Below are 19,738 nucleotides of genomic sequence, written 5' to 3' on the forward strand. Positions count from 1 at the left end.
TTTAAATTGTGTTTTAAATTGTTTTTAAAAGATGTTTTTAAATTTGTATATTTGTTTTTAATGTTTTTAGTTATTGTAAACCATCCAGAGAGCGCCGGCTATGGGGCGGTATATAAATACAATAAATAAATAAATAAATTTAATCTGTAATAGGAACAATGAACACATGAACTGATTTTGATAAAGATTCTTGAGAATGGACAAATAATTCACTGAATTAAACATATGTTATCCCAGATATACAATATAGAGTTCTCTTATGAATACAAGGATCCAAGCTGCATATGGAGTCCTTTTCCCACTTCTCCATGAGTTTCCTTACTCATTTCAATAAAAGAAACATTTACATACATGTATTTCTTTGTGCATGTGAAATTGCCCTCTCCACTGGAGTGGATATGGAAGTACGTACCCAACAGCATGATGTATCCATTAGTGCACATACAGGACTTGAGAATCCTATCATATATACATCAGACTAACATTAACAGTTAACTCTTTTTAATGTAATAAGTCATCTCTAATGCTGTCCTTCCATTCATGATCCAGTGGCAGCTTCCATCAACAGAATGTAAAGGAAGGCAATTTTTATAAATTCATTGTTTCTCCTGCAGCCCTCCACACTTCCTCCCACATTGTTTTCAATGGTACCACAACCCACTGAAGCACATGGGGGAGAGGCACAGGGGGTGGTATTCTACTAATGAGTCTCATCACTGCAAGGATTTCTGCTTGCACAACAGGACTTTACTCCTTCTCCCCCTCCCTGCATGCATCCTGTGACCTCCTCACAGTTCTGTCCAAAGATATAGCTCCAGAGGGTTGGGGGAACCCCTAGAACAGTTTTAGGGGCACGAGGTGAAGAAGAGAATTTTCCATGGTGGAAGCAGAAATCCTTGCACTGATGGAACTATGGCCTTACAGCTACATTGGATTCTACCATCCATCTGCAGAGGGAAGGGGGTAAGTCAGCAAAAATTGTCTCCTCCCTGTTATGTCCACAGAAGACTCTGCTGAATGAAAGAACTGTCTGTGAACAGAAAGACAGGATTATATACATCTCAATGTAATTAATTTAGCATGCTCTTGTTCAGGACCCATTTATTTGAATGAGGCTTGCATACTTCCTGATGAATCTCACTCAAATATTTTACAAAGGATATTAACAAATATTAATTCCTCTGTTTGAGTTGTGTTAGCAGTGAATACACTCTATATATTTGGAAAGAACTGAGCACTGTGTAAATAAATGTTTCTTACCATTACACATTGGTCTCTCATCAGCATCACTCCATGTTCCATTAGTTTTACACAGCATGAGTCTCTGACCCTCTAAATAATAACCAGGGCTGCAGCTCAGCATGACTTGTGCTCCAAACTCATTCACCGACCCAGAAATCAGTCTCCAGACTACATGTTCTGAGAGCAGACTCTCAATGCTGGGGCAAGTCACAGCTGCAAAGCAAGGACACTTCAGTATTACCACTTTCCTTCCAACATTACTTCACAGAAGATGAATCACCTTATTGACAGCAGATTTTTCCTTGTGAAATTGAGCATGCTAGAAACATTTCTCAAATATATGTTCCAGTGCATAGCATCTTATGTTTGTTTCAACACCAACACTGGGACGCTGTTTCAATTTAAACATGAAGCCGGGAGAGGGGGGATGACACATCGGTGTACTGTTCCAATTTTATAATATGGAAAATTTCTTTAAAGTTTTATTAAGAGGCACATCCATGCAGTTAGTTGGTGCAGAAATAAGAATATATTAATAATAGGCTATAAGATCTAAAGCACATTGGCACCTCTGGAGCTGTATTGTTCTGTTGGCATGTTCTGAGTGAGTTTAGAATCACGGCCAAATCTGTATTATGCTCAGTGGAGACTGCATAGGGAACAGTAAACTGCTACCTAATGGGAAAACAGATGCCAATCCAAAAGCTTCATTGATCTAACAAAACTTTAATCTGCATGACATTTCCTTTAAAATAGGCCTAACACGTTCCATTCAAATGCTTTGTACATGTACACATATTACCATAACCACACAGAGAGAGGATTTCTAAAATACTTAGCAATCTATCATCTGGAAGCATATCCTAGCATGGTATCTGTTTACATTTGCAGCCCCCCCCTCCCGGGTTCAGGGTAGGCAACATTATTATCATGCAGATACAGAAGAAAAGCAAGGTGAACCAAAGGTTCACAGACCTATCAAAAAGTATGGGGGATAGAGAGGAAAGATAATGAGAGAGGAGACACAGAACATTAAAACTAAATTCCACATAAAATTTAGGACAGAGGTTTAAGGGGCAAAAGCAGGAAAGCTAGAGAGTATAGTATTGTTATGAGCATGGGGGTAGGGATGGATGATTCCTGTGGCTCCCCTTTCCAGCCTCTGATTTAGAATCATGTGCATTGGAATGAGGAACTCTCTGCTGGTCAAATGAGTCTTTTGTGAAACAAATAGGTGGCCAGGTAAGATAATGAGCCGGTCAGTTGCCTAGCAATGGTGAATGGGCCAGGGAGATCCTTTTGTCATTGAAACTCTTCAGGAGAGCCTCCTTCCCCCCCTCCTGGAGCCCAGGAGAGTTTTGTGTTTTTAGTGTGTCTAGAGAATTGCTGGGAACTAGAATGCAGGGCAGAGAGAGACTAGCTCTCTGCACCATGGCCTTTGGGGTGCCTCCTGCAACCCAGATGGAAAAGCTGGATATTGGACTGCTGATGCCTTGAACCCATCCTTGAGCTCAGGTTGGAATGTGTGTAAATGAATCAACCATATTTCATAAAGACACCGCAGTCTCCGCTGACCTTCTTCCCAAAGGAAACCAAATCCTGGATGAGTGCAGCCCCCCCCGAAATCTCATCGCTCGGAGATTGGGGGAGGCGCGCAACAGTATAAAGCTCTGTGATAGGAGAGTATGTCAGAGATTACAAAAGGTGTAAAAACAGGATATTGTTGGAACTAAAGTGATGGGGTAGCACATTATCCTTTACACACTTCCAGTTGCTGGAAAACTCATTCAACAGCCACTGGAGAAGAGAAGGAAAAGGTCTCAGAGGAAAGGATTCAGGCTTGCTTGCTCCCTGATTCTCTAGTAGGAGCCCACCCAATGATTACTTACCTCTCTTATTCATTCACCAAAAAGCCTCTGAGAATGCAGAGCCTTGGATGAACAATCTAGATCACAAATACATACACAATATAAAGATCACAAATGTGACCTTGTGTCAGTCTGTATGTCTCTCTAGATAGATAGATAGCTATGCATCTCTGCACAGTGTAGAAATAAAATGTGCAGAGAAGGTACTGGCTATGGTAATATGCAAAGCAGTTCATAGATAAATAGAAAGCTGTTTGAGCCATAGTGCCTTTTAATTTTGCAGTAAATTCTTCTGATTTATTAGAACTACTTTATTCTAGAATTGAAACACAGCCTACTTAACAGTTGCTGTATTTAGAACAAGTTGTTGAGACACCCATCAGTCTCCCCCTTGTACATCACAGACACCAGTGACACTTACTATTTTTACACACTGCATTTGAATCAGAGATGATGTCAGATTTGTCTAGATGTAGACAAAAAAGCTGCCCTCTTTCTATGCTGATTTGTTTCTGTTGATATATGTGTTAACTGCTGCCTGCTTCCAAGTATAGTGCAGCAAATGTAATTACATCCTTCAAGTGTGATTATATGTCACATCACTAGAGTGAGATTATTTACCTACACCAATACTCATGTGCACTGCCAAAACGGAGGATTATTACTGAGCTAAAAACAGTATTTCAAAGTATGTATGTGCGACACTCTGCAATATCTGAGAAGGAAGAGAACTACCAGATTTTCCTTGTAGCTACTGCTGGAGAGTCTTAACTAATTTGCTGATGTTAGCTCCTCTAGTCCTCATGCACAGCTGGCAAAAAAAATCACACTGGCTAACTTTGGGGTGTATTTGCACCCCAATGAGATTTCCAATGGAATGATGGGGTCACTTTGTAGTCCAGAGACCTTTTCTGGGGGGGGCGTCACCACAAGTGTGCTTGACACTACCAAGCCCCTTGAGCTAAAAAAAACACTTACTCTGAGCAGTGTACACTGGCCCCTTCTCCATGCATACTGAGTAAACACAGTTTCTGGGGTATTTTTTTCCCCAGCACAATGATAAATAACAACTGGCTGAAATTTGGGGACATTGTACAGGTGACAGTTTGGAAAATGTCCTAGGAGGTCAATTATGTAGGTCTACTCATGTGTAAATCACAAATAAAAGGCAGAAATTGCCCCAAGTGCTTTTTGCTGAATTTTTGGATCCCAGTGTTTTGATTCCAGAAGGAAAACAGTAAGTGTTAACTAGGAATGGAGTGTGATGCATGGTGCCAATTTGCATGCATTTCAATAGTCCATTGTTTCTTTACTGGTCCGTCTGTTTTTTGTTTCCACTTTCTCTGGCGCTTGCTGATTCGATCTGCTGTGTGTGGTTTTGGGAGATTTGATCCGCAGGTTTTTTCTTTTTGGGTTGCAAAAATTACGTAATTGTTTTCGTAGATACTTATGTAAATGACAGCATTTCACATAATTTTTTGGCGATGGAGAAAAACACTGCATAATTTTTAGGTTGCTTCATGAATGATCACAGTTACGTGGCTTTTTGGTGGAGAGGAAAAACATTGCATAATTTTTAGGTCCCTGACAGTGACACATACACACATACATATTTAGCACAGAGAGAGTGAGAGCGAGAGTGAGATAGCCCTTGATTAGCTCAGGACAGCAGCAATGAAAGAGGGGCACGGTGGGGTGAGGCAGGTAGTGTGGGTCAGTCTCATTATTGTAATGTTTCCCATGCAAGAGATTCAGAATGCTCCGAGATATCTTGTTTGAAAAACATGACATTGCAGGATGATTTCACAATTAACACTGAAGACATATATAGCAAATTTTTTGCATTATATTGCGATAATAATGATTTTTTTGTAATATATAATGGACAAATGGAAATCCTGTGGTTGACACAACATCTTAATTATTACTAGATCCAGGGCCTTTTCTGTAGTGGCCCCTGAATTGTGGAACAGCTTACCAGAGGAGACACGACTGGCGCCTACGGTACTTTCTTTTAGGCGCCAGGTTAAGACCTGGCTATGCTCCCAGGCATTTTAATGTTTAATGTTAACGTTAATGTTTTATGTTTAATGTTTAATGTTCTAGTTTTAAAATCTTGCTGCTATTTGTTATTGATTTTACTGTAATACTGTATTTTAACCTTGTACACCGCCCAGAGAGCTATTCGCTATGGGCGGTTTATAAATGAAATGAAATGAAATAAATAAATAAATAAATAAACATCTTAATTATGAAAAAAATGCATAAAATAGGGGGAGGATTTTTTTAAAAAATCCTGTGGATTGCAGTTGCAGCCACAAAATCTGTGCCAATTACAGCCATGGCCGACCGCAAGACATCGGTGCCACTCCGAAGGGATAGCAAACTAGCTAATTCAGTCAGGATCTGGTACCAGGTTCAATTTTATTGTTAATGAACAATTTTTATGAAACATATTTAGGGGGGGTCTTGCACATCCACCACATGTAATCCAAGACTGCCTCTTCAAATGTGCAAATTTCCTTAAAATAGGTTACACACGCATCTAGAGTTCCCCCTTGGGAAGGGAATAGTGATCTGGAGCAGAAAATGGCCAGTGGGAAAAAGGGTGAAGGACCCTTCTATCCTGCTGCTCAAGCTTTTAGAACTGTGCCCTCTCAGAGCTGAATTTAATTTAAAAATTGTGATTGGGAGTTTTGGCTGCTTGTTTGTTTTCTTCAGCGAAAACAAATGAGCAACAAGAGGGTATCCAAAGACTTTCGCATAGGCTTGTAATGAATGGCTTTTGGGAGGCTGTTACTGCTACTGCTGCATGATGCATAAGCTGTGCAAGCATAGAGAACTGCATCATTATAGGGACAGTGTTTGAAATTTCCTTTAGAAAGCTTAAATCCATCACTTCTCAAGCTATGTGCAAGAGTCTTAGGCTTCCAACAAGCCCTTTAGTATGCCACACATTGCTGACAGGAAGGGTATGATTAAGCACCACTGGTAAAATTTCTCACTCAAGATCAACTATTAGCTCAAGATCTTCAGCGATAGGTCTCCTTGTGGGTATCAGTTGCTTCATTCAACTCCATTAGTCATACCTATATCTACATATGAAAAAGCCAGCTACAAGGCCCAAGAACCCTTGTTCCACTGAATTATGAAGGCTACTTTCAACAAAGTGTAACTGACAACAAACAATCTTCTATTCCTACTTTAGAAAGGAATTTACTAATAGGCAAAAAAACCTTGCAGTTTAGGAAACTACCTAAAGCCAACAGATATTTCTATCAAACTTTTAAAAGCAGGGAAATTGGGCAGCTAATGCACTATGTAAATGCACTAGGGGTACAGGAGACCTGACCTCCTCTCTGAAATATTGTACTGCCCTACAAATTTGTAAAAATGCAAACTCAATTTGGGTTGGTCTTTCACAGTCCAATCCACTTCCTGTGGAGCTTGGAAGAATTTGATAACATGTGCCTCTGAGTGGTGAGTGGTGGCAAAACTTGCAATCAAAATAACAAAAACAGGACGTGCTGGGCTGATCTTCTTTTAGCAGAGAGGAATCAACAATATTAAGACATTTAATAATAATAATAATAATAATAATAATAAATTTAATTTATGTGTCGCCTATCTGGCCAATGGCCACTCTAGGTGACGTACAAGTAGGCAATTAAAACACAATACAAAAAATACAATAATACAATATAAACAATGCAGCAGCAAAAACAATACTAATACAGGGTACGAGGCATTCCAATCATAGTGATTAACCCTCCCTGGAAATCCCGAAGGCCTGTTGAAAGAGCCAGGTCTTTAAGGCTTTACGGAATACATTTAGGGAAGAGGCGTGCCATAGATCTTGTGGGAGGGAGTTCCAAAAGGTGGGGGCCGCCACTGAGAATGCCCTCTCTCTAGTTCCCGCCAATCTAGCTGTTTTTGTCGGCGAGATTGAGAGAAGGCCCTGTGTGGCTGATCGTGTCGAGCGGCATAATTGGTGGCGTTGAAGGCGCTCCTTTAGATAAACTGGACCGAAACCGTATAGGGATTGTTACAGTTCAGATATTCAGTTTAAATGTGTTTGATTTACTTTGCAATTTTAATGACATTTCCTGTGGTAAATTTTCTTGCTTCTGTTTCTGTGAATATGTGAAATACAGCAACACTTTATAATTTACATTAAAAACCCTCCAAAAACAATTGTGGAATAATGGCACTGAATAGTCTCCAGTGGGCATGAGGAATGTTTTAGTTTGCACAAGACAAAAAAGTGGAAGGTGAAATATATTTTAGCAAATTTCTAGGTGTCCACGTTACCAAATTCTTCCAAGCTATACAGGAAGTGGATTGGACTGTGAAAGACCAACCCAAATTGTTTGCATTTTGACAAATTTTGACAAATTTCCTCCTGCTGGGAGGAAGGGCGGGATATAAATCAAATAATAAATAAATAAATAAAATATTCTAGAGAGGAGGTCAGTTCACTATAGCTGCCCAATTGCCCTGCTTTTTAAAGTTTTATAGAAATATGTTGGCTATAGGTACGCTCTTAAACCACCGGGTTTTTTTTGGGGGGGGGGCTATTTGTGAATTTCTCAGCTTTTTAATCTGGGAAGTAAGAAACTAGATCCTGTAAAAGTTTGCTGAGAAACGATCAATCATTTCCATGCTTATTGAGTTCAATGGGATTTATTCCCCTGCAATCATGCTTAGGAGAGGTGAAACTGATCATGGGGGAAGAGAGGAGGGCTGGAGTGGGAGGGAAGAGGGAGAGGAGGAAGGCAGGGGGAGGGGAGAGGAGAATGAGGGGAAGAAGGGGGGAAGGAGGAGAGGGGGAAGGGAGGAGGAGAGGAGGGGAAGGAAGGAGGGGATGGGAGGGAGGAAGAGGGGAGGGCAGATTTGTTCTTTTGCATGCTTATTGAGTTCAGTGGGATTTACTCCTGCGCAATCATGCTTAGGAAAGGTGAAACTGTCCTGGGGGAGGGGCAGGGTGGGGGAGGAGAGGAAGAAGGTAGGAAGGTTAGGGTATAGTAAGGGGAGTAGTGGGAGAGGGAGGGAGGAGAGGAGTTTGGGTAGGTGGGCACTGGGCAGAGGGAAATCCCTTTTCCTTTCCAAAAGGAAAACTTGGTTAACAGGATAATTATTTTTCAGGTTTACCTCCAGCTTTATATTCTACAGCATAGAATAGTTTCTATTCTATGTAATCTCCCACCCAAATTTAAACCAAAGCTGTCCCTGGCTACATCAACACCAGCCATTTCTTCCACTTTAAACAGCCATGGCTTCCCCCAAAGAATCCTGAGAAGTGTAGTTTGTGAAGGGAGCTGAGAGTTGTTAGGAGGCACCCTATTTCCCTCACAGAGCTAAAATCCCCAGAATTCTCTTGGAAGAGGGGATGACTCTGGCCACTGGAGCTCTGTCAGGGAAATAGGAGGGGAATAGGACATATATTTTTGTATAAGAAAGAGCAGTAAGGCAACAACAAAAACAGCTCGTTTGGATGGTTGAAGTGTCTTCAATTCTGCTTCCCAACCAAATCCAGTCAAATATAATTCAGGCTAGAGACTGCAGGACAGCAAAATAAGAAATTCATAAGTGTTGCATGAACAAAGATAGCCATGTTCTTTCTACATGTTCTTCCATCAGGAAAAACAAGGATAGGAAAAAGTCACCATTAGTGGTGGATACAGCAGCGAATAAAAGCTGACACACAAACTTTGGGTTTACAGAGGCCACAATTGTATTAACTGTTAACTATAACTTCAACTATATTTTCTAATTTCATAGGGCAGGCCTTTCATGTAAAGGGATCATTATTTCTGGGTGACTCTTCCCTGGCCCTAGTTAAATCACTGCCCTTGCCTCATTATTGTCACACAATTTGTGGTGTACTGAGGTATGCTCAAGTTTCCCTCCCTGAGAGAGCTAATTCTAGGTAGAGAAATCAGCCATGCCCCATGATGATCCTGCCCTCCTAGGTCAAATACCCCTGACAGACTAGTCTGAGGGGCCCCCTTCACCCTATGCTTAATCCCTTGGGTGCTCACTAATCTACCCTCAATGACCATACTATGGTCATGGGACAGAGACGGCTTTGGTCGCCTTGGTGGATGACCTATGCAGAGAACTGGACAGGGGGAGTGTGTGTCTGTTGGTTCTACTGGACCTCTCAGCGGCTTTCGATACCATCGATCATGGTATCCTTCTGGGCTGCCTTGCCAAGATGGGACTTGGGGGCACTGTGTTACAGTGGTTCCAGTCCTTCCTGGAGGACCGAACCCAGAAGGTGGTACTGGGGGACTCCTGCTCGACCCCCTGGCCATTGACCTATGGGGTCCCTCAGGGTTCAGTTTTGTCCCCCATGTTATTTAACAACTACATGAAACCGCTGGGAGAGGTTGTCCGGGGTTTTGGGGTTCGGTGCCATCAGTATGCCGATGACACTCAACTCTATTTCTCTTTTCCACCTGAAGCCAAGGAAGCCGTACCGGTCCTAAACCAGTGTCTGGCATCAGTGATGGACTGGATGAGGGCAAACAAGTTGAGATTAAATCCTGATAAAACAGAGGTACTCCTGGTCAGTCGGAGGGCAGATCAGGGAATAGGGATTCAACCGGTGCTGGATGGGGTCGCACTCCCCTGAAGTCTCAGGTTCGCAGTTTGGGTGTACTCCTGGACTCAGCTTTGAATTTGGAGGCCCAGATTACTGCTGTATCCAGGAGCACATTTGCCCAATTAAAACTGGTGCGCCAGCTGCACCCATTCCTGGAGCTGCCTGATCTGACTAGGGTGATGCATGCCTTGGTTACATCCCGCTTAGACTACTGTAACATGGTCTACATGGGGCTGCCTTTGAAGACTGTTTGGAAACTTAAATTGGTACAAAGAGCTGCAGCCAGAGTGCTAACCAGGGCTGGTTACAGGGACCATACAACTCCCCTGTTACAACAGCTCCACTGGCTGCCAATTTGTTTCCGGTCACAATTCAAAGTGCTGGTTTTGACCTACAAAGCCCTATATGGCTCAGGTCCAGGTTATTTGACAGATCGTATCTCCCTACATGAATCTGTCCGGGATTTGAGATCTTCAGGTGAGGCCCTTCTTGTGCTCCCCACACCTTCGCAAGTACATATGACGCGGACACGAGATAGGGCCTTTTCGGTGGCCGCCCCTAGGCTATGGAACTCCCTTCCGAGTGAGGTGCAATTAGCTCCCTCCTTGCCGTCCTTCCGGTGACAAGTAAAGACTGTTTTATTTCAACGGGCATTTGGGATAGAGAACGACCAGGATTAAGTGTCATAGGATTGGTGGCTATATTATATGATTTTATTATTTTAAATATTTTAATATTTTATTATTTTAAATTGTCCACTGTTTTTAACGTATGTTTTATGGTTCTAATTTTTCTCATAGTTAATTGTATACTTCTGTATGTTTTAATGGTGTTGTTTTTAGCTGTAAACCGCTCTGAGTCCTATTGGAAAAAGGGTGGGGTAGAAATAAAGTTATTATTATTATTATTATTATTATTATACTAGTTGAAGCCCCATGCTCAATAATGCTGCTTCTTGGCTGGTTAATGAAAAATACTTGCCCTCCTCTAGGTTGGGGAAGCAATTCTAGTTTGGCTTCAAAAAGCCTGGCTAATCCTGTACTACAGCCAAGGGAAGGTGGGTGGGTGCAGAGCTAAATTCACACTGCTGGGAGTCTTTTGGCTTAAATAACCAGCTCAGTTTTATCCCCATTAGCTGTTGGCTGGTGGATTAGTCATGTGGTAGAGCCTTCTTCTATATCAGTTTTATGATTTTGTGTTCTAAATTTAGGACTCCCCAGTAGAGGGGTGGATATTTACTTAATTCCCATTATGACAACATCTCTCAAATGTACTATTATCCTGCCGTCTTTCTAAGACTCCATCATGTGGACACATACCTAGGAATAAGCCTCACTGAACACAAAAGAACTTACTTCTGGAGTAAGCATGTTTAGGATTGGGTTGTAAAACTGATTTTATAATCCAGAATGACGATGATGGGCTGAACTGTCTAATTCTTTCCATAACTGAGAGTGAAGGAAATTCAAAAGATCAATTATAAAATAGTGTTCAGTCAAGACGGACCTAAACTATTTCAAGTAGTCCTGAAAGATATGCTTGGGAATGAAAAGGAACACCCTTGGTAAATATAACAAGAGATTTTGGAGTCAGTTCACTGTAGCACATGCATGTGAATGAAACATTAGATAATACAACTAATGATCACCACTGCATCAAAGTGTCTATATAACATTTGCATTAAGTAGAAATATTGGCAATGGTATGCTACAATCCCATTGAAAACTATTGTGGGATAGGTTAGTTCTGAGGTGACTAGCCTGTAGTAGTGTTCTCAATGGGACTTAAGTGTGATTAACTTTCTCTGGATCAGCTTCTCTCTGTGTTTAGAGCCAGGACCACCACCACAATTTGCCCTTGGTTAAGTTATCACTGTGAAGGAAAATACATTACCCAGCTGATATCCAGTCTGGTTAGAAATACTTCATTCCTCTCATCTGTGTGGGCCTTAGAAGAGTATGAGCATATAGCAAGAGTGCAACTGAAGGGAATGAACATTTGGATCAGACTGCTAAGCTACACTGAGGTTAAAGGTTTATGGATAGCGGGCAGGCAAGGTCAAAATATTATACTTAAATGTTACCAGGATAAAGTAAAATATATTCTCTAGAAGTATACATATTTTCTAAAATCTATTCTTACGTTTGCAGACTGGTGGCCTTCCTTTATTGCTCCACAATCCATCTTCTTGACACACTGCTGTTGCTTGTTGACTAGATTCTAGCCTGAAGCCCTCATTACATTCATATATCACTCTGCTGCCCAAAATAAATTCATTACCCCAGACTGAACCATTTCCGGGAGATTCAGGAATACCACAAGATACAGCTGAAAAGAGGAAGAAAAGTGGAAAAGCTCTTGGCCTCAGAAAGTAATCGTTACAGTTGTCAAACCTGGAACTGTACAGGAAAAAAAAAATCATGTATGCATTACACATTTATCTTACTATTGCTGCTAAGTGACTCTTTTTGCAATAATTGTGCAGCAGTCTAATAAAAAACAACATATGCTTTTTTCAAAGGCAACACTGCCACTAAGATTAGTACTAACACTATGTAAATAGGCAGCATGGACACTTCTTTGTATTTGAATAATCAATCTCAGTATAGACACTCTATGCTCAGATGTTTCTCAGGGCCGCTTAGAGGGCAAACAGTCGCATGAGTGTAGCTGCTTTTTTGTACTTTTCAGCTGGGATGGAAACTATAACATTTGTTATAGTTCTGGTATGTTTTCCATTTCTAAAATAATGACGTTTATTCATTACATGGGTAAATTCAAGAGATAGCATCACTTCACTTCATAGTCCACACTGTATTTAGGTATATAAATCGGAATTTATCTGCGTATTACACATATAAGTACAAACACAAATTCAGGGCAGCATAAATTAGATCCTGAGAGAAAACTCTGAATGGGTTTATTTGTCCTTCCAAAGCATTTTTCCCCCCTAGAACAGACTTGGGATGGCATATATGAAAGGGGCATGGGCAGGATCAAGATTCTTTTGTCCATCCCTAATGCTGTGGTGTGCTGTTGTAGATAGCATAAGATAGCATAGCTACAGTTATTCAAACGCTGCTTACATCCAGTTTATATTACTGTAATGCTTTGAAATAGTGCTGCCTTTGAAAATTGTTCAGAAAAGTCAAATGGTTCAGAACTCAGCAGTTTGACCGTTTACTGTAATATGCCTGTTTTCACACATCTCACCAGTATTAAAGATCTGTCATTGGCTACTAATTTATTTGCAGGCACAGTTCAAAGTGAATAGGTTTGATTTAGAGAGCTAAAAGTCCTGGGATCATGGCACTTAAAGAACTATGTTCTTCAATATATGAATTTGCTCTTATGGATCTCGTAATATCTGCTACAAAGGCACTTCTCCAAGTGCTCTTTGCCACCACACCAAAGAAGACTTGTGGCACAGTTATGGAATAATGTTATATTTATTTAAAATATAACAATTATATATTGAATCCAATTTCTGCCAATTACCAGATTAAATCTACTTCAGGCAGGTGAGGATACCTAGCTGAGAGGGATTTATCCCTCCAGTTCATTGGGCATGTCAGTCTCTACAGACCATAACTTCCTAGCAAATTATGTGGGTGAAATTATCCCTCCATGCCAGAAGAGTCAATCACGTGTTTCCAGCTTCTGCACCCCGGCCCCGCCGTACAGGCATTCACCCTGATGCGCAAGTTGGTCACACAAGGACACCCCCAAGATCCCCACCAGCCATGCCTAACTGGCGGTTCCCTAGTGAGTGCCCTTTAATACAATGCCTCAGTCACCTATTTTTGTACCCCACCTTCCTCACCTGCCTGAATTCCATGCCAGTCAAAGCAAAACAACCCCAATCCCCCCTTTCAGCCAATCAAGGCGGGAACGCCATTCTTCAGAGATTAGGCAGGTGGTGAATGTGGTATGGTTTGTTGGTTTGTCTGTTTGTACTGTGAATTGCTTTGAAAATGTTTTTGGCCAAAATATGGCATAAGTATTTGCAAATTTCTTTTTTTAAAAAAAAATATTAAGAACCAAAATTCTATGGGCAACAGAAGTGATCTTTATTCTCTGTGCAGATTTCTATCTGTTACAATATTTCCTAACAAGTGTTTACACATGTTTTTGAATGGTTCCATGTGCAGTTCCATACACTTGCACAGAGGACAAGGTAAGGAATTTTATATACTTTATTCTCAATATTTTAAAAGATGTTTAAAAATATTCACCAAATAATCTTTCTTTCATTCTTTCTTCCCCCCCAAAAAAACAAAAAACTGGTGGTGGTGGAGAACCAACAAAAAATAAACCTTAAACCAAGAACTGGAAAATAGAGCATTATGATGGAAATGCTTCACCAGCCTTAACTGTAGATATTGCTATGTTCTTCAGATATAATTATTTTGAAGGTATGCTGTTTGTGCATTTTTTGCTGTTTCAGCAGCCAAAAGTAACAGTAATAACAATAAATTATTATTCCTTGGAAGGGAGTCAAATTCTTTATTCAGTAGCAAAAGCATTATTAGTTGAGTTGCCACTTGACAAGATGGGAAATGAAAAATACCTTCTGACCCTAACAGCTTAACCCAAGTTAGAAATATGTTCTTATGAAAACTGGAAAAAAACTGTTATAGAAGAGACACAGAAATGAACTGCGCCATGTTCTAAAATTAGTTTTCAATCACTATTTACTGCACAATTTTGATGCTTAATTACAAATTAAACACAATGGAATCAGTTGTACTGATACTTCAAATATAATGAAAGGGTCTACTTTGGAAAAAATTCTCCAAGAAATGGACAAATAATTACATATGTCTGTGCTAGTTCATTTCAAAGAGGATTTGTTTGTTTTCCTAGCGGATAAAATGCTTTTGTGTAAGAATTCGGGGAGTGTGTATGTATGTGTGTGTGATACTATGCCCATAATTTAAAGCAAGTAAGATGTGATCTAGAAAATGCCAGCTGAAACCTAGGTGGCCTTAAACAAACCACAAGTCACCCATCTACAAAATGAGAAAAATAATTGTGGCAGATTTCACAGACCTGTTGTAAGGACTTCAAGACAATATAATATAACAAGGCATGTTGGACAGTTGAAATGGGATATTCTCAGTATTATGACTCTCAATGCATATGTGCACAGTGTGCAAGAAAAGTTTGATATAGCCATAGCCATTCTCAAGCCTGAAGAGACAAGCTGAGATTTAAACTGCACAATGGCTTTACATGCATATTTCTTCAGTAGGAACTGCAGCAGTGAAAGCACTATTTTCTCTTGTGCATTCAAATAGCTACATTAACTTTTCACTTATGAACACAGCATTCTCATGTCAGTTTCTCATATTAAATAGCTGTCAGCAGAATCAGATGGAGGCAGTTCTTGGAGTTTACTCCACCTCTGTGCATACTTCAGTAGTGTAAAGGGATACTGTGGTTGCCTCTAAGGAACCAGGACTAAAGGCAAGGGTTTCCTCAACTCTTAAAAGCTGTACAGTTTGCGTCTGTGCTGGAATTGTTTTTAAATTGTTTTTAAAAGATGTTCTTAAAGTTGTTTTTGTTTGCTGCCTGGGCTCCTTCTGGGAAGAATGGTGGGATATAAATTGAATAAATAAATAAATAAAATCCATGATACCATAATGTCAAGGGTTTTTTTTAAAACAACAACAACATGAAGTCTTACCTTGGCAGAGAGGAGGGGGGAAATCCCACTGATACATGCCATTTGGATGATGTCTGCAAGTTGCATTGCTATGGCCAATTATTCTATATCCAGGTTTACAATAATAGTGAACGATGCTGCCAGCTGTGCCACTGGTTTTATTTACAATTTCACCATTCTTCACAATATGGTTTAAGCTGCAGTAAGGAGCTATATGGGAACAAAGTGTAAGCAAACCAATGAACTAAATAAAATGTAATGTTTGGTTATGGCTTGAAAGATAATTAACTCAAGCTCTTTCCTCACAAACAGAATCCATATGAAAGGCACTTAAAAATAATACTGCACTCAAAACCTGCTTCTACTGTTTGTAAATAAGCAGCAGGATGTTTTTGCATGTTAAATTTAATATGCTTTTGAGCCTCTCTTGTGCAATTTATGTGATCAGTGATGTCCAATAGAAATTAGAAGAGATATTGTAATTCTAATGTGCATTTGACCTAAGCTATGTTTTCTACATTTGCATTTCCAAGTGCTTCGGGCAAACATTTGTTTAAGCCTCATATATGCCTCATGTGTTAAAATGCTCAATGACCTTATTGTATGAATGTACAGTAGTTGGCTGCTTGCTGCATGCGTACTTGTGTGTGTGTGTGTGTGTGTGTGTGTGTGTGCCTTAAATAAATAAATAAATAATCAGATCACTGGGTTTTGCTCTCCCAAGGGAGGAGCCCCTCAGGAAAGGTCTTTGGGGGTACAGAAGGAAGGAAAGAATGAGGGATCCCCCTTCTACAATCTCCCTAGCAAGAGCTGGGGTACTGGATGCAACCCATTTGCAGTTATGCCAATCAGACGATTGGGAAGATGGGGCTGAACCTATGCTCGCTTGCATTGGCTGCCTATATGTTTCCGGACCAGGTTCAAAGTGCTGGTTTTAACCTATAAAGCCTTATATGGCATGGGACCACAATACCTGGTGGAACGCCTCCCCCGATATGAACCCACCCGTACACTACGCTCTACATCGAAGACCCTCCTACGGGTACCTACCCATAGGGAAGCTCGGAGGGTGACAACAAGGAAAAGGGTCTTCTCAAACTGTCTTGATTCTGAAAACTGTCTTGATTCTTCTGGGTATTTTATAATTTTAAAGTTTTTAAAAAGTTTTTAAATTTGTTTATATGTGACCTATTGTATTTTTATGTTTGACTGTTGTGCACCGCCCAGAGAGCTTCGGCTATGGGGCGGTATAGAAATTTAATAAATAAATAAATAATAAATAAACTTAAAAGGCTTGTTGAAAGAGGAAAGTCTTCAAAAGGGTGCTGAGAGTTGCTAGGAGACACCCTGTTCCTCTCACAGACCTTCAATCAGAGTGGCTGACTGTTAAACCATTCTCTCAGGGGAATAGGAGTATCCTCTCAGCACCCTTCACAAACTACACTTCCCAGGATTCTTTGAGGGAAGCCATGACTGTCTAAAGCAGCCTTTCTCAACCAGTGTGCCTCCAGATGTTGTTGGACCACAACTCCCATCTTTCCTGACCATTGGCAATGCTGGCTGAGGCTGATGGGAGTTGTGGTCCAACAACATCTGGAGGCACACTGGTTGGGAAAGGCTGGTCTAAAGTGAAATCAAGTCTGGTGTGGGTGTGGCCCCGATTAGCCAAGCTCAGCAGATGTGAGGCTTTTAGAACAGTGACAGTTGGTTCTTACTGAGCATGGTCCGCATTATCATTGGCTTCAATTAAAAATCAGCCAGGCTTTTTTTTAAAAAAAAAATTAAACTGCAGAAGATGAAGGTCAGAGTATGGGGCAAGGTCAGTGTTAGGATTATAGGTACTCTGTGAACATGACTGATTTTCAATGAATTTCAACAGATTATGAGAACTTTCAGAGAAAAAAGTCCAAAAGGGCTCTGGGGTTTTTTTTCTCTCTTTTTAGACTTTGAACTCTCTATCCTCTCAGACTGTTTTGTGTATCGCCATGAAAATTGAGAGGGTTGTTAAGCAAGCGTTTCTGAGTTCAGGACTGTAAGTTTGGTAAGGTTTTATTTTGAAATGAGCTTATGGGAAGCCTCAGAATGGCATGGGGGGTATTTTCAATTTAACATTACGGAATGTGAAAAATCCACGCTGGCTATAGTATACAGCCACTGTCATGGCTGTATAATAAGGATAAGCAATTTTCAGGCTGGATGGTGAAGGGGCTGTATAGGATGAAGGACTCATATGAAAGAGAACAGCCAATCTTAACTGAGAGGATCTGAGTTGTTAAGTGAGAGGAAAAATTAACTAGTTATTGAAAGTGCAAGTGATATCCTTCGCGAGTACAAAGAGGATTAGACAAATCCATGGAGGATAAGGCAATCAGTGGCTACTAGCCATGGCGTCTGTGCTCTGCCTCCACAGTTGAATGATAGGACAAAGTTGCCAGATGCCTTCAGAGTCTGTAATTGGCAGAAGGCTGGCTGTCCCTGGGTGTGAGACAGGAGGAGGAGTAGATGGGCTCTGTGTGAAAAAGTTTGAATGGGTATGACTGTTCCCAATTCTCGCAGAGGCCTTCTGGGATAATTGGCTCTGGCAGGCTTTGTTGGTGGGCTCGCGTTGGGTCCATATCAGGAGTTTAGGAGGAGTCTTAGTACGGAGGAACATGGGTGATGCCACCCCAGTTTCAGTGATTATGGGCAGAGGGAAATATAGCCATGGGGAGGTGGTGAATTACCATAGAAGACGAGGGCAAGGCTATCTGCACCTTGTTCCTTGCTGCCACTCCTTTCATGGATGGGTTCCTCGTTGCTCATCCACTCTCATCCATGATTTGATTGTGGATGAAGGTGCCGATTTGGTGTGCATTACCGAGACCTGGGAGGGTGAGCTGGGAGGAGTTGATCTGACCCAACTTTGCCCACCTGGATACTCGGTGCAACAACAGCACAGGCTGCAGGGATGGGGGAGGGAGGAGTTGCTGTGGTCTACAGAACTTCCATCTTTGTCACCAGGAAACCACTCTGTCTTGGAGCTGCTGTGAGGGCCTACACCTGGTGTCAGGCCGAGGAGACAGTAAACTAGGGTTGCTGCTGGTGTATCGTCCACCCTGCTGCCCGGCACCTTCTCTGACTGAGCTGGCAGAGGCCGTGTGGACTGTGCTGTTGGAGGAACCCAGAATGATAGTGCTGGGTCATTTCAATGTCCATGCTGAGGCTGCCTCTAGTGTGCTGGCTTGGGACTTCATGCCTCCATGACGACCATGGGGCTGTCTCAAGTCATTAATGGCCCAACACATAGGGCAGGGCACACCCTCGACTTGGTTTTTGCTCCAGATGGAGGAAGGGGTGGTCTGGAGATGGGGTGGTGGATGTCACCCCATTGTCATGGTCAGATCACTTCCTGGTGAAGTTTAGACTTATGGCTGGATGAGGGCCAATAAACTGAGTCTGAATCCTAGCAAGATGGAGGCACTGTGGGTTGTTGGTTCCTGACTTCAGATAATTGGTCAGTTGCCTGCTTTGGATGGGGTCATATTCCCTCTGAAAGAGCAGGTCCGTAGTCTGGGGGTGTTCCTGGATCCATCTTTGTCGCTAGAGGTCCAGGTGACCTCCATGACTAGGAGTGCCTTTTTCCAGCTGGTAAGACAGCTGTGACCATTTCTGGACCGGGATAGCCTGACCACTGTTGTCTGTGCACCGGTAACCTCCAGGCTAGATTACTGTAATGTGCTCTATGTGGGGCTGTCCTTGAGGTTGGTCCAGAAGCTGCAGCTGGTGCAAAATGCAGCAACGAGACTTCTCACTGGGAGAGGGTATCGCCAACATGTCACCCTGCTGCTGAAAGAATTGCACTGGCTGCCCATTTGCTACCGGGCCAAGTTCAAGGTTCTAGTTTTGGTGTACAAAGCCCTATACAGCTCGGGACCAGGATACCTGAGACTGTCTTCCCCCTTATACACCCAGCTGACCACTGTGCTCTGCAGGTGAGGGCCTCCTGCAGATACCATATATCTGCACAATATAGGAAATAGACCTTTAGTGTGGCGGCACCTACCCTGTGGAATTCCCTCCCCTTGAATATTAGGCAGGTGCCATCTCTGCTATCTTTTCGGCACCTTTTGAAGACTTTCCTCTTTCAACAAGCCTTTTAAATTGAGACCTATCCCAGTCTATGTCTGTGTTAGAATTGCTTGTTAATGTTTTTTTTAATAATATATTTTAACCCTTTTTTAAAAGATGTTTTTAAAGGTTTTTTTAAAATGTTTTTAACATTGTTTTGTTTTAATGTATTTTAAGGTCTGTTTTTATAATGTTTTAAATGGTTTTTAGCGCTTCTGTTTGCCGCCCTGGGCTCCTGCTGGGAGG

At 41.5% G+C, this 19,738-nt stretch overlaps 1 protein-coding gene across 1 annotated transcript in view; it reads right to left on the minus strand.

Annotated features, from left to right (window-relative positions):
- CSMD1 (CUB and Sushi multiple domains 1) overlaps positions 1-19,738 on the minus strand; it is a 1,745,606-nt gene that overhangs the window by 123,897 nt on the left and 1,601,971 nt on the right. The window contains exons 49-51 of the mRNA XM_061622907.1: positions 15,407-15,595; positions 11,860-12,045; positions 1,261-1,455 (exon numbers count right to left, since the gene is read on the minus strand). Coding sequence (XP_061478891.1) covers positions 1,261-1,455; positions 11,860-12,045; positions 15,407-15,595 — 570 coding nt within the window. The remainder of the gene's footprint in view (positions 1-1,260; positions 1,456-11,859; positions 12,046-15,406; positions 15,596-19,738) is intronic.

The sequence above is a fragment of the Rhineura floridana genome, chromosome 4, assembly GCF_030035675.1.
Source record: "Rhineura floridana isolate rRhiFlo1 chromosome 4, rRhiFlo1.hap2, whole genome shotgun sequence".
NCBI classification, from domain to species: Eukaryota; Metazoa; Chordata; class Lepidosauria; order Squamata; family Rhineuridae; genus Rhineura; species Rhineura floridana.